At 47.6% G+C, this 14,512-nt stretch overlaps 1 protein-coding gene across 1 annotated transcript in view; it reads left to right on the top strand.

Moving 5' to 3' along the window:
- The window catches only part of Chat (choline O-acetyltransferase), a 51,812-nt gene that overhangs the window by 33,080 nt on the left and 4,220 nt on the right, over positions 1-14,512 (top strand). Inside the window, exons 8-13 of the mRNA XM_051202579.1 lie at positions 1,338-1,507; positions 3,697-3,797; positions 4,577-4,705; positions 6,850-6,972; positions 8,561-8,702; positions 8,835-8,897. Coding sequence (XP_051058536.1) covers positions 1,338-1,507; positions 3,697-3,797; positions 4,577-4,705; positions 6,850-6,972; positions 8,561-8,702; positions 8,835-8,897 — 728 coding nt within the window. The remainder of the gene's footprint in view (positions 1-1,337; positions 1,508-3,696; positions 3,798-4,576; positions 4,706-6,849; positions 6,973-8,560; positions 8,703-8,834; positions 8,898-14,512) is intronic.

Below are 14,512 nucleotides of genomic sequence, written 5' to 3'. Positions count from 1 at the left end.
CCTGTGCTCTGAAGGCACTGGCTAGCCTGGGAGCCCAAAGCCCACCCCACCCCTGTCCCTGCTGCCACAGAGCACACAGTGCAAAGCTAAACACCATGGCCATCTTGCAGCCACAAAGACAAGGGGGCAAGAAAGCCTCTAGATTTTATTGGAAGAATTTAGACTTTTGCTTGCTTCTAGCTGAGAGGAGGCTGGAAGTTGCAGCCATAACCAGTAGCCCGTGTGCCAAGCTAAAGGCAGGGCCCTCTGAGTAAAGGGAACAGGAGCTGTAGGATACAGGCGGCGACCCCTGCCACAGAGTGCATGATGGTGCCTAATGCCACATCCCAAATCTGCTGTGCACAGAGCACTCTTGCCCTGCCCAGAGGCTAAGGGTACCTGTCTCCATCCGGTCACTGAATCCAGCTCTAAGCTCAGAGTCCCCAGGCCATGCTCAGTCCTCTTCTCTGGCTCTTGAAGTAACTCCTTGGAATTTTAGGTCAAAGTCATGAAGTTCGGGCTTATGGTGAACTTAAAATTTTGACAAACTTTAAAGCAAACGATGAGTTAGTACACCCATAGCCAGCATGGAATGGCAGAGAAAGTGACCACATCCAGAAAGCCCTGTGTTTGGAAGAAGGAAAAACATGGCAGCAGTAGCAGGTGCCCAGGATCAGTGCCACCTGCCGAGTGGGCTCGCCAATCGCTTGAGGAATGTTAGATAGAGGCTTTGTGTTAGGACAGGATAAGCTGTAGGCCAGGATGGGCCCCCAGTTGACATCTGTCCTGCACAACCAGTGGCTTCTAGCCTATTTGCTCTGATAAGTGAGTTCTGTGTGCCTTAACCAGCCCCAGCTAGCTCACTAAGGAACATGGTCAGCTGTAGCCTTGCCCATCCCCCCTGCAACTCAGACTCTGAACCAACAACCTCGGGGTGGAGGGGGGTAATGGATGACAAGCAACCCCTTTCCTTCAGATTTCGAGTGGGATTGTCTAATTAAAATTTTTTTCAGGAACAAATTTAAGTACCTGGAAAAATAATCAGAGTCGATGATCAGTATGTACAGCTACGGTAACAACTGTGCCGGAGAGAGGGTGCTGTCAGACAAGGGAGTGGGATCCTGGACAGGACTGAGAACTGAAGCATCCCCCTTTGTTGGGGCAGACAGGACCAGTGGCTTCAGAGTCGGTGAAGCACTGGGCACTGCTAGGTTTCAGCATTCTTCCAGAGAGCCGTGGGGGGAGACCAGAGGCTCAGGACCATGCATCTGACTGCATGGCCCTGTCAAGGCTGCCTGCAGCATGTGGGACTCTATAGGCACCCCAGTCCTGAGGCCGCTCTCTCACCTGTCCCACAGACTCCACCAACCGGGACTCCCTGGACATGATTGAGCGCTGCATCTGCCTGGTGTGCCTGGATGTTGCCGGTCCTGGGGATCTCAGTGACACCCACAGGGCGCTCCAGCTCCTTCATGGCGGAGGCTGTAGCTTGAATGGAGCCAATCGCTGGTATGACAAGTCCCTGCAGGTAAGTGCCTTCCTTGTCTGTGGCCCTGCAACTGTGTAGCGTCTTGTGGGCTTGGCCACCAGCACATGATCTTGTGGTCTTCTATCACTCAGACTGTACTAGTGTTGTCATCTCTAAACTAGCCAGAGATCTTCCCAGAAGCCGTGTGGTTGAACCCAACTGAGACTCTCTGGATGTCCTGCTAATGTGTTAGAAGAGCTTGGTCCCACCATTATCACACTCTGGGGTGGAAAAGGGCCACGCATTCACCCACTAAGTACTCAACAGAGAACAAAACAGGATGACTCAGGTCTGACCAGAGATGCCAGCTTTTCTGAATGTCCACCACCTAACTTGACTATTTCAGCACATGCTGAGAAGCAACCGAGCACCCCCTAAATACATCCTAAGGTACAATCAGATAATCCGTAGCCTTTCATGCACACGCATCAGGATAACACCTTATGTCGGTTTAGAGGAAAACACCCATGCAAATGGGATATGCTCTAGGTTGGCCATTCATTTCAGACCTTTACCCCTGCCCCACACCCTGCAACCCCATGACATGTCAAAACCTAATACAATCTTGTTTATTTACAATGCCACCACACTCTCACAGTGGCCATAAAAGCAAGTTAACCATCTCTCTGGGTTGGGACAGCCCACCTCCATAAGCATTTCCCAGAAGTATCTCATTTTCTCCTCTCTCCATCCCTGAGTTTCAAGGGTTATTTTCTTTATTGGTTTGCATGGTAATTCTGTCCTTTCTGATGAGTCTGTCACTACTGTGCTGGCTGTTTAGCCTTCACAGTGGTGCTAACGGCTTAGAATCATTCACAGAGCAGTGGTGGGAATGAAATGATATAATGGATGTACAGGACACAGAGCATAGTAAGCGTTGGGAACAGTTTTTCAAAGACCCATTTTCCTCCCTTCCTATAAGTGACAGGGACAGAGAGGCACTCATAGGGAGTGGGCACAGGTTCCCTATTGTGTAGACAGGACAGAAAATAGATGAGCCAGGGGTGCTACTGAGGAGTCACGGACCTGAATTTTGAAGGATTGAAGGCGAACCTCTGCATGGAAAGAAAGAGATTCCTGGTCAAGGGAAAGAGAGAAAGATGTACACTAAAGATGCTCTGTGGGTGTGTGACTGTTTGTTGGCTACATTACTGGAATACACTGAGATTCCAGTGTCTGGCACAGATAACAGGCTAAGACTGGGGGAAGGCATGGGAAGAGGCAGCTCAAAGTGTGTGTGTGTGCGTGCAGTCCCGAGAAGTGCTTTCAGTAAACACCGTAAGAGCTCCTCATTTACCCAGGGCAGTCTGAGTGTGAGGAACTCAGAGTGGCCCCACTTCTCGTGGGATGCACCTCAAGAGTCAAGCCTTGTCCTTCCCATTCTTTTCTCTCAATACTTTTGAGCCCTGGGACTATTCCTTCCCCAAGTCAGTTCACTGTTGTCTGTAGAACTATGTAAAGGGCCCAAAGAACCTTACAGCATCTGTGGACCCTCCCTGCCTCTCTAATCTTCATCTCAGTCCTGTGAGCTGCTCTGCGGGGCTAGTTTAAATGAGTCATGGCTAGAGGCTAGAAGAGTCTGGTGGATGCTTCCTCCATAACCAGACATGACAGCAGACTGAGAGGCAGTGACTAACAGAACATTCTCCCCACACCTTTCCTGCCAAGGAACCTCTCTACAAATCCTCTTACCAACCAAATCACATTGTTATTTCTTATTCATTCATACAACTCAATTACCCGGCAGCTGCTCTGGGATGGATGCTGGTCTAGATCCTGGGAATAAAATCAATGGTGGCCCAAAGAAGCAGTCAGTCCATTAGGCAAATGGTTACACAAAGCAGTCAAAGAATGGTGTCTGCTGTGCATGCAATTAAGGACAAACAGGAGTGAGCATCCATTCAGCCCTACTGTGCATCAGACAGTATGAGCTCACTAAGAACTTTGCACTGCCACAGTTGGGAACTTGGGCTGCCCCTTCACTGACGGGAGCCCTATTGGAGCTTCTTTAACATTTCCACATTCTCAGGTGTCTGCAGCCACCTGCAGCATCCTAGGCAGGAATCAGTCACACTTACATCCTTGGAGGAGAAATGCCCCCACAAGGTCAAGTGGTCCTAACCCAGGGCCAGAGCCTACTTTGAGATGCTGCTGCCAGGGTTGGCTCACCTGCCTCTTCCCTGTTACAGTTTGTGGTGGGCCAGGATGGCACCTGCGGTGTGGTGTGTGAGCACTCCCCATTTGACGGCATCGTCCTGGTACAGTGCACGGAGCACCTGCTGAAACATATGTGAGTCTGGGTGAGAGCAGAGGAGGACTTCAGAGGGCTGCCATGAAAAGCCAGGGGGTACTAGGGTGTCAGTCCAGAAAGTGGTTGAGCCAAAGATGAATTTGGAAAGAAGCCCCAAGACCGCAGAAGAGCTTTTTGAACCATAGGTGGGAGGTACAGATCTGGCAGAAACTCAGGGCAGACAGGAGAATCTGGGGGTCCAAGCTTTGATCTAGGGAAGCTCAGATCAATCTTTGTTGTTGGGCCTGAGACCACCAACAGACACCTGGTAGCCCAGCACAGAGGGAGGTCTCCTCCATCACAGACTAATTCCCCAGCCTGGCAAGGGCGAAACTTGCTTTTCTGTTCCGTAAGCATGCTGTATGCCTTCTAGCTTTTATGGTTTTACTCATTCTCTTAGTATCTCCTCCATGCATATAGGTTCTCTGTCACTTCCACAGTCTTTAGAGTGGCTGAGACACAAACCAGCCTTCGGAGACAGAGCAACTCAGCTCGCTACCACATTTCCAAGTCTTCTACAAGTACAGCCTGAACATGGTTTAACACTAGGACACACATGAGCAAATGGTGCACTTTGGAGCCAGATGGAAGTGGTGGGAATCTTGGCTCTGCCCCTCACTGAGTTTGATCTACCTGCTGAGTGCTTCTGTGGGCAGCTCAGGCTCCCTAAAGTTCACACTTAGCTGCACACCAGCAGCTAAGATAATCGAACAGGAAAGCATTGTTGCCCACAGCCCCAGGTTGCAGAGTCTCAGGAGGTTGTCCCTTTGTGTCTGCAGGATGAAGGGCAACAAGAAGCTGGTCCAAGCTGACTCAGTGAGTGAGCTCCCTGCCCCCAGGAGGCTGAGGTGGAAATGTTCCCCAGAAACTCAAGGCCACCTTGCTGCCTCGGCAGAGAAACTTCAAAGGTGAGGGGAACCCTGAGTTTCCTTTAGGGGCCCATTGTGCCCTCTCAAGAGTTGATGAAGCACTCTGAATGATTCCAAAGGCCATTGGGACTCTGCTCCCTTCCCTGCTCCCTTCTCACCCCCCACTGGAAAAGCAGCACGATGAAAGAGAGTCATGGCTCCCAGGAAGTAACCTTGCTCAGATATCCACCATTTCCATAAAATGCAAACCCGAAGCTATTTTTTTCCTGCAGGTTTCACCTGACTAAGCAGAGTCAAGGCTGGGAAATGATGCCCTGCTTTGAGGGAGTAACAAACAACTGCTTTGAATAGCTCATTTGAATCCAAGCTATTTCAATTTGCTTGACTTTACACTGCAACCTGATGAGGGGGCCTCTTTCCCAGGGGAGGGGCTGGTTCGGGCTGTGACAGACGAGGCAAGCAGAAGGGCTGGATCTGAACTGTCATTGTCAATCGCTTCAGGAAATGAGTGTGAGAACACTCATCCACTCACTCATCACACTTGTGGAGCTCTAGTGTGTGTGCCGGGTCTGTGGGGAAGCAGAAATAAATATGGCAGACCCTAGATCAAATCATGTACGAGGCATGAAGTGTTCAAAACAGAGAGAGGCATGCAGACCCAAACCTCAAGATAGACAAGAGGTTGAAGTCTGCCTGGACAATGGGGGGGGGCCTTCTAAGGTTGACTAGCAGCTTCAGGGGCTAGCAGGCAGGGCAGTGGCTTGTTAAGCCTCTGTAGGCTCATAAAGTTCCAGGCTGGGGTGGAGACATCAAAGGAGAAGATGGCTGGAACTGGGACATGACAGAAAAGCTGTGAAAAGCCTGCCTTGCCTATGATGAGGAGCCCCTCCTCCGCAGGAGTTGTGGGGGAGCCAGTGAGGCATCTGTGGGTAGCATGGATGAGCAGGACAGCGTGGCCAAGCTGGGAAACCTAGGGTAGAGACCTTCCTCACTTGGAGCTGCTGTGGAGGCTGCCTAGCTTTAGGGAATGTAGAAGAAGTCTCCGGGTTTCCATGGAATGGTGCCAACATCTCAACTTTTATGATGGGGGCCCAACGTGGGTGGGTTGCCAGAAGAAGGAGACAGAGAAAAACAGTTGAAGGGATCTGCATATCCTCAGGGGCCTGAGCTGGTCCGCGGTGTGCTCCTAGGTCCCCAGCTTCTTCCTGACAGGGCATGATGGGTCACCTGGACTTGTACAGTCTGTGGGAGTTGGGGGGCCTAGGTGAGCAGACTGTGGGAAAGGGGTTTCTGAGTGGCCATGGTGAAAGAGAAATTTGCCCAAGGAATCTGTCAAAAGGTAGGGATCTCTCCTGTCCCAAGCAACTGCATGACTCCTAGGAGTTCAGCTTCTGTGAGGCAGGAAGACTGATTTAATGTGTGCCAGGGGGCAGCAGATGTAGTGTCCAGTCCCAGGGACAATGTAAGTGGATAGGTTACTCCTCTGGGACCTGAGACAATGGCATACACCTTTCTGGAAATGCTCTCATGACAGTCATTATAAAGGGGACACTGGTCAATATTAGGGCAGCACAGGGAAGCTTCCTGACACTCTGAGGATGAGAGGCACGTCCCGGAGACCTATCAGCTGTCACTAGATACAATGGGATTTCTGTCACAAGTAAAGCAATAGATGAGCAAAGCCCCAGCCCTCACTGAAGCTACCATGACAGTCAGTCAGATCCCAAGTCCTTCTGCCCCATAGCAAGTAGGGATGAGTATGGGTGACAGCTGGCCGAGAAAGTAACTGTTAGGACAGCTGAGAATCCACAGGGACATTGGACCCCTGCTCCTACACAGACCACATAAACAGTCTCGTTCAGCCTTGCTTTGTAGGCAGCCAGCAGTTAGGAGCCTGTGGGTGAGGCTCACCCTGCCCATGCAAATGTCTCATTTCCATGCTCCTCCCACCTCATTGCTGCAGCCAGGCCCTCCTCGCTGTAGAAGGGGCCCTCTGGGCCAGGTGCCTTCTGCCACTTGCATGGATGAAGGTAGGCTTCTGATACCCTAGGGTATTTCTGAAGGATAAAGGCTGTGCACTCACCTGCAACACTAGTACATGGACCAGGATCAGAAAGCTTGGGTGGGTTCTGCGATATAGGTAGTCTATCTTGCAGGCAAAATATCTTCTTTTTCTTCCACAGAATAGTAAAGAACCTGGATTTCATTGTTTATAAGTTTGACAACTATGGAAAAACATTTATTAAGAAGCAGAAATGCAGCCCTGATGCCTACATCCAGGTGGCCCTCCAGCTGGCCTTCTACAGGTGGGTGAAGGCAAGAGGAGCCTGTGCCCAGGTCAACCTTCAGATTGGGTGCTTTAGAGTCTAGAAGCATCCTGAAGGGAGGTGTGGTTTTCAGGGTCAGGGAAGAGGGCTGGAGCATGGCCAAAGGCAGATGCACAGAGATGTTGCCATCTGAACTAGGTTTCAGATCAGAGCCAAACTCCAGAAGGATGGTGTCATAACTGGGGTATCGCCTGAGCTGGGACTCAAAGGGGCTGCCATGTGGAAGCTAAGGAGAATCGGGTGGGTTAGGCAGAGACTGCTCTCCACCTGATTTCCTCCACATCTGAGTCCCTGTGGTGTGACTCCTACCTCCCTGGTCTTTCTATCCCTGTTCAAGACATGAAATCAATGACACCCACCCCACCCCCCCCCAAGTTAGTCTAATCAAAGACTTGGTTCTTATTGATCTGTCCCTTTATTGTACCCACATATCCCAGACATCTCCAGATGTCTCTCCAGCCTACTGTCTGTCTTCACCACCACCATCGACCCCTCTGAAACTACCAACAACCTTTGCTTGGCCAGCTGCAGCCTAGGTCCCACAGATCGCTGTCCCTCTCTGTGCCCCCTAGAGCTATGCATTCATGAAGAGTGGGCTTGGATGTATGCAAACAAGACTAACACTTACTGTCTGGTATTCCTGGGGACCACCCTTGTGACCTCCGGTAAACTCTCTGGCCTCCAGATCTTTGCCTTAGGTGTGAATCCTCACCTGTCACCTCCAACTGAAGTGTCACCTTTCAGAGAACTGTCTGGAGATGCTCTCTAAACAGAAGCAACCATCTTGGGCTCTGTTGTCCCACCAGGAACTCACTCCTACAAAGGCAGTAAGACACAGGGCTACAACTTAGGTGACACTGGGCTTTCACTGGCGTTAACTTGGTCTTTTCTTCTTCCTTATTATCAGCTCCATGAACGTTACTGGCTGATGGGAAGTGAGAATTCTGCTGGTCAGGAAGCAAGCCTAGAGGTGTTCACCTGGTTTCCATGCACAGGGAGAAAGGCTTTGCAGCTATCAGCATACACTCTGCCAGAAAGGCCAGGGGACTAAAACAATGTGTGGGGTTCCCAACACCATTTTTCCCATGAGATACACTTTGACGTGCTTGTGGGCCTGGACATCTGTCCGCACTCTTCACCTGCTTTGACGAGCAGTCGTGCTGAGCCACTTAAAATAAAGCAGGTTTTCCTGAAACCTGCACATGATGAATTGCACTTTCATCTGACGCTTTGATATTAACCAACACTCATTAGGGCTCACAGAGAATCCCAGGTTGCCCTACAGATTAGTGGTGTTTTGTTTTTCAAAAACAACCAGTCACCTCTTCATTTTATATCAACACAATGTCCCCAGTGTGTAAAAGTGTGCATGGCTCTTCACATCAAAGACTTTCCAGCATCCATCTTTGGAACTCTCCTCTAGAATTCTATTAACATTAAAATGAAATACTATGCCACGTCATGTCAGAGCTATGAAAATAAAGCCTGCTGGGGCTATTTTTCTTCCAGTATTTATGCCTCCCTGAGAACAAATTACTGTTTGCCATCCATCTTTTATCTTGTTCAGGCTTTATCAGAGACTGGTGCCCACCTATGAGAGCGCATCCATTCGCCGGTTCAGGGAAGGTCGGGTGGACAACATCAGATCGGCCACTCCAGAGGCTCTGGCTTTTGTGCAAGCCATGACTGACCACAAGGCTGCCATGCTGGTAAATCCCATTCTGCCTTAAGGAGCCACAAGGAGGCCAGTGAGGCTGCTGTGGCTGCCTGTGCATTTTGGTCCATGACATGACGCGATTCTCTGGCTCTGGCTGCTCTTATATCCCCTCCTTTGTTCACAGGCTTGTGAGAAACTGCAGCTGCTGAAGTCAGCCATCCAAGCCCAGACTGAGTACACAGTCATGGTGAGTGGTGGTGCCTCCCTGACACCAGGGGCCCAGCGACTCGGCAAGGCCACCGGCCTGTAGTTTTGTTTATTTTTGTGGCAGGCACCAGGGATAGAATCTGAAGTCTTACACATGCTAGACAAGTGCTACAGCACTAAGCTATATGCCAAGTCCTTCCCTCTTTTCACTTTTCATTTTGAGACAGTCTCATTATGTTGCCCAGGCTAGTCTTGAATTCACTTTTAGCTCAGGTTGGCCTTCAATGTGGGATCCTCTTACTTCAGTCTCTCAAGTGGCTGGGATTGGTTACAGGCTTCTACCACTGCATGGGTCCTCTTATTTCTACAGCATCGGCAGTGCGTTTGTCCTGCCTACCCCAGGTTCCACCAGAGAAAGCAAGTGGTGTTTGAAGTCTGTCTATAACCATAATGGTAATAATAGTTCACACTACTGTGGTACTTTATAGTTTACAAGAACTATCAAATTGGGGTGGGGTCAGGCAGCCTGATGAATACTGGTAGCTTGGTCCCTGGCACACTGGAAAAGAGTCACAATTCATTATTACCCAGGGCTGAGCTTCCCTCTTGTTCATTCATGCTGCCTGTGAACTGAAGGTCTTTGCTGAAAATTAGTAGTGAAATCAAAATTGTATGGGGACTACTTCTCTAGTTGGAGGGAAATTTTTATTTTTTTTTTAATATTGCAAAGCCATCGTTTACATGCAAACAATGGGGAACTTGAGCTAGTGATCAATATGTTAATTATAGAACACTCGAAAACAACCAGAAGGATACTCAAATCTATGAGAAGGATTGATGAAATTTTTCTCTAACTTGAAAGCAAATACAACATATTTCTGGGTTTTAGAACTCACCAGTGTAGACTTTGCTATAACTGGTCCCTAATTCATCTTAATACCTATGTTTGTTCTGTTTAAGCACTGCATTAGCCTGTGCTCCAAGTACTCAGGAGCCTGAGGCAGGAGGATCACAAGTTCAAGCCCGGCCTGGTATATGAGTGAGAGACTCTTGTCTCAAAATCTCACTTTTGCCAGGTGATAGTGTCACTCACCTTTAATCCCAGCACTCATGAGGCAGAGGCAGGCAGATCTCTATGAGTCTGAGGCCAGACTGGTCTACAAAGTGAGTGCCAGGACAGACTCCAAAGCTTCAGATGCATGAGCCTTTGAAAACACATCAGATCCAAACTCCAGCAAGTGCCCTCCCTGTATCCCATGAATTACTCTTGTTCCTGCTTCATGCAAAGTGCTGCATACGGGAAACAACCTAAGTGCTGTCAGTAGGGAATTTAACATGGAGTTGGGGTGGAGGTGCTTCAAAGTGATATCAAACCCACATTAGGAGAGTCCTGAGAAATTACACAGAACGTGGAAGAGCAAGATGTCTCCTCTCCTTTGAAAAGCTGAAATGAATTTCCAGAAGAAGCAGTCTTGAATGTGGGGTGGGAAGGACTAAGAAAGGGAAGGAAGCCCCAGTTGGTGGTTCACGCCTTTAATCCCAGTATGCAGAGGCAGAGGCAGGTGGATCTCTGTGAGTTCAAGGTCAGCCTGGTCTATAGAGTGAGTTCCAGGACAGCCAGGACTAGGACTACACAGAGAAACCCTGCCTCAAACAATACAAAACAAAACAAAATGGGAAGGAAGGGCAAGGAGAGAGCAGCATTTGCAAAGGCAAGTGTCTTGTGAATATGATGCATCTGATGAAAAGAGCAGCTCGGTGTGTGCAGCTTGCAAAGGACTGAGCAACAGGAGAGCTGGACTGTCTGTTATACCAGTGTGGGACAAAAGAAGGACAAGTTGCATTGTAGGAATGGCTTGGCAAGCAGAAGCTGCACGATATTGGAGAAAGCTGGTGTATGGACTGTGTGGTACTAGAGAAAGCTGGTGTATAGACTGTGTGGCACTGGAGAAAGCTAGTGTGAGCAGGGTCAAAGGAATGGAGAGGAATACTTTTGATTCAACGTGGCATGTTGAACATAGGAGTTGAATGTCCCCACTCTGAAATTCTCCAGAACACTCAGAGGTATTTTAAGCCATACACATAGGAAAGAGAATTGGAGAAAAGGTGACAGCAAAGACGTAAGAGCTGGAAAGTAGAATATATAGCAGCTGGCTAAAGGCACAGGCAAAGAAGCAGAAACCCACCAAACTGCATGACAGCAACTAAGGTAGCTCAGAGACCAGGGATGCACCGAAAGTAGGGTTGTGTGAAAGAAGAGGTTGGTTGATGGGATTTTTGTTTGGCTTGCTATAATAGAATCCCTTGTACTGGGTAATTTACAAAGAACCAGGATTTCCCACACTTCTGAAATCTGGGAGTCCAAGATCACAGGGTCAGCCAGTGAGGTTGTTGGCCCCTGCTTCCAAGATAATGCCTGCTGCTGCATCCTCCAGAGTGGAAGGATGTGCTATGCTCATGTGGTGAAGGTAGAAGGCAAAAGGCTGGAAGCTCTGTGAAGTCTCTCTCATAGGAGCCTTAACAAGGACAGAGCCCCAGGGACTAACCCCTTGTAAAAGCATGGCCTCTTAATGTATTTCATTGACTAGTAACTTTCACAATTTCTTATTTAATAAGAACCGGGAAACCCTAAAAAAAATACTATCAAGAAATAAAGATAGTTTCAAGTAGAATATAATAGAAAATTTCAATGGAAATATTGGGAGAGACAATATTTGTGCTTTAAACACAAACAAAAAATGGGTGACACACAAGAAAGATGGGGTGGCTTAGTTGGGGTGAGCAGTATGCAGGAACCATCAACAAAGTAACTCAGGGAAAATATTAAAAGATGATTCAGTGGCAGAGAGCTTGCCTAGCAGGCATAAAGCCCTGTGTACTATCCCCAAGCACTAACAAAAATAAAGATTCTTTAAAACTGCAGAAAAATTTTCTACATTGAGGGAATTGACTAAGCATCTTACATAATAGAAAATTCTCATACCAAGGCAATTTCATGACACTACAGACAAAGAGAAGATCCTACGTTTCTCAGAGGAAAAGAAAAAAAGGTCATAAAGATGGAACGGATCATCAGAAGGTACATGACAGTGGAGCAATGCCTTCAGATTCTAAGGAAAAACTATCTTCAACACACTTTCCATACCTAGCTAAACTGTCATTAGATTTGTAGGCAGAATAAAGACATTTTAGACAGAATTTTGTATTTCACGTATTAAGTACTAAGTAATCTTTCTTACAAAACTGCTAAAGGCTACATGTCTCTAAAGTGAGAAAATCAAACATAAAAGCTAATAAAACTAGAAGATTCAACATATACAAACAAAAATGAAGAAGACTCCCCAAGATGATAATAAAAGGAGACAAGAAGTCAAAGCTACTTAGTCGATCTAGAGAGTACATACAGGAGGGATAGTAAAAGGATAAATGAAATGATGGCCGCATTTAAGAACTAACTAGAAGAAGATACATAAAAAGAAAAAAGAATTAAATGATTACCAATTAAAGGGAGGGAAAAACTTAATAAGAAAGGAAATCTATGTCTGGGAACATAGCTAAGTTGGTAGAGCACTTGTCTAACACGTAACAGGCCCTGGGTTCTAATCTAACTTATGCTACAAGACCCAGCTGTGAATGTTTGCATAATGACCTCATCTAAGCATTCTCTGCTTCGAAATCAACAAAGAGTTAAACTATGACTCTACTGGAAAGACTGAGCAGTAGAAGTAGGTAGAGTAAGCAGAAGCTAATGTTTTATTTCTTTTTTGTTTGTTTGTTTGTTTTTTGAGACAGCATTTCTCTGTATAGCCCTGGCTGTCCTGGAACTCTCTTTGTAGACCAAGCTGGTCTTGAACTCACAGAGATCCACCTGCCTCTGCCTCCCGAGTGCTGGGATTAAAGATGTGTGCCACCACCACCAGGCTGTTTTATTTCTTATACCATGAAGTGTTACAATAACTCTTTCCCGCCAGCCTGGTTCCATAACCACATCAGCCCCAAATGAACATTCAAAGACTTATAATACTGTTGGCCACTGGCTTGGGCTTCTTATTGGCTAGCTCTGTCTTAACTACTAACCCATTTCTATTAACCTAAGTATTTCCACATGGTCTTCTCTTACCAGAGAAAGCTCTGGGCACTTGTTACTCCTCTGGCATCATACATGGTGACTGTTCTCTGCCTACCTTCCAGAATCTTCCTTGTCTCCTAATCCCACCTGTCATTCTGCCTCATTGGCCAAACAGTGCTTTATTCATTAACCAATAAAAGAAACATATTTATGGAATGACATCTCCCATCAATGAAGTTTTTAAGTAAGTCTGGAAAATGCAGTCGCTGTATTCTTAAGCACGAATTCAGGGCAATAAACATAACATCAGAAAGGGCAGATAAAAGGCCTTATCCCTGTAGGGTTGGAATCAGACAAAAGTAACTGAATCAGGAGTGGGCAGTAGAGAGAGGAGAGCTAGGAGGGCAGCTGGCCAGTGGCACCAATACTCAGTCAGCCATGAGAACAGGGGAATGGCACCGGAAACAAGAGCCTCCCAAAGCCAAGTGTATTTGATAGAGATAGAAGGAAAGATCCCCTCCCCATCCTCGCCCTCTCTCTACTCCCTGTCTCTCAACACTCCTCCTGCCCAGCCTTTATTTCAGTTTATAGCTACATGCAGGTCACATGCAGGTGACTACCCACCTACTCTGCTCTCTGCCTTCCATGGTAGCATCATCAGACATACAGTAGCTCCTCCATGTCCTAGAGGGAGGACTGAACCAGGAGTCCTTGTACTCATTGCTACTTGCCACTCTAAACAATGGTTTGTTTAGTTCCTCTTGTCACATTTCATTGACAAGAGCAGAATGGTCAGGCTGCTTTACAGAACACCTCCCTCTGTGGACCTTCACAAATGAAAAGACAGATATCACCAGAGAAACTGAGAGGGTTTACTATTGCAGTACTTCTATGTCCCAACAGGACATATAAAAAATAAACCGTGGGACCTGGCTACAGCTCCTCCATGGTAGAGCACTCGTTTAGCCTATGAGAGGCCCTCGATTCCATCTCCAGCACCACCCTACATAAATAAATTACTTAGGAATAAAGTTAGCTGAAGTTTTGTAACTTGTCTTTCAGACTATAATTAGATGCCTTCAGAGAGACCAGAGCCTGTGCATCATCTTTATGCGTTGTTCTCAACTGAAGGACAGGAGCTGTCAGAAGCGAATACGTGCCTTGTAAACTCAAGCAAAGTTCGCTGGGAAAGGGCAGTTTCTGTCCACGACAACTAAATGGCCACCACACATAGGAAACCTCGAAAGTTTAATTACACTGGTGGTGATTTATTGGTACAGGATAGGAGGAGTCCCCCATTCCCCACTTCCTCAATTACCCTAGTAAACACATAATCACAAACAAAATGCAAACAAAAGGGTACAGATGCTATTCACCCTGCTTCAAGGTGAGGAGACCTAGAACAATGTCCTGGCTCCACTTCCAGTCCTGAGGCCTCTCCACAGGCCATCCTGATTTCCCCCTCTTCCATCCATCCAGTGAACTGAGAAGAGTTCAACTATCTCTGAGGGGGGGGGGAGGAAGAGAGAGGGAGGAAGAGGGAGGGAGAGGGAGGGAAGGAGGAAAAGAAAGGGAGAGAAAGGGAG

This window comes from Phodopus roborovskii, unplaced genomic scaffold (genome assembly GCF_943737965.1).
Source record: "Phodopus roborovskii unplaced genomic scaffold, PHOROB, whole genome shotgun sequence".
NCBI lineage: Eukaryota > Metazoa > Chordata > Mammalia > Rodentia > Cricetidae > Phodopus > Phodopus roborovskii.
Note: the sequence above shows the minus strand (reverse complement) of the source record. Positions and strands in the feature narration are given on the sequence as shown.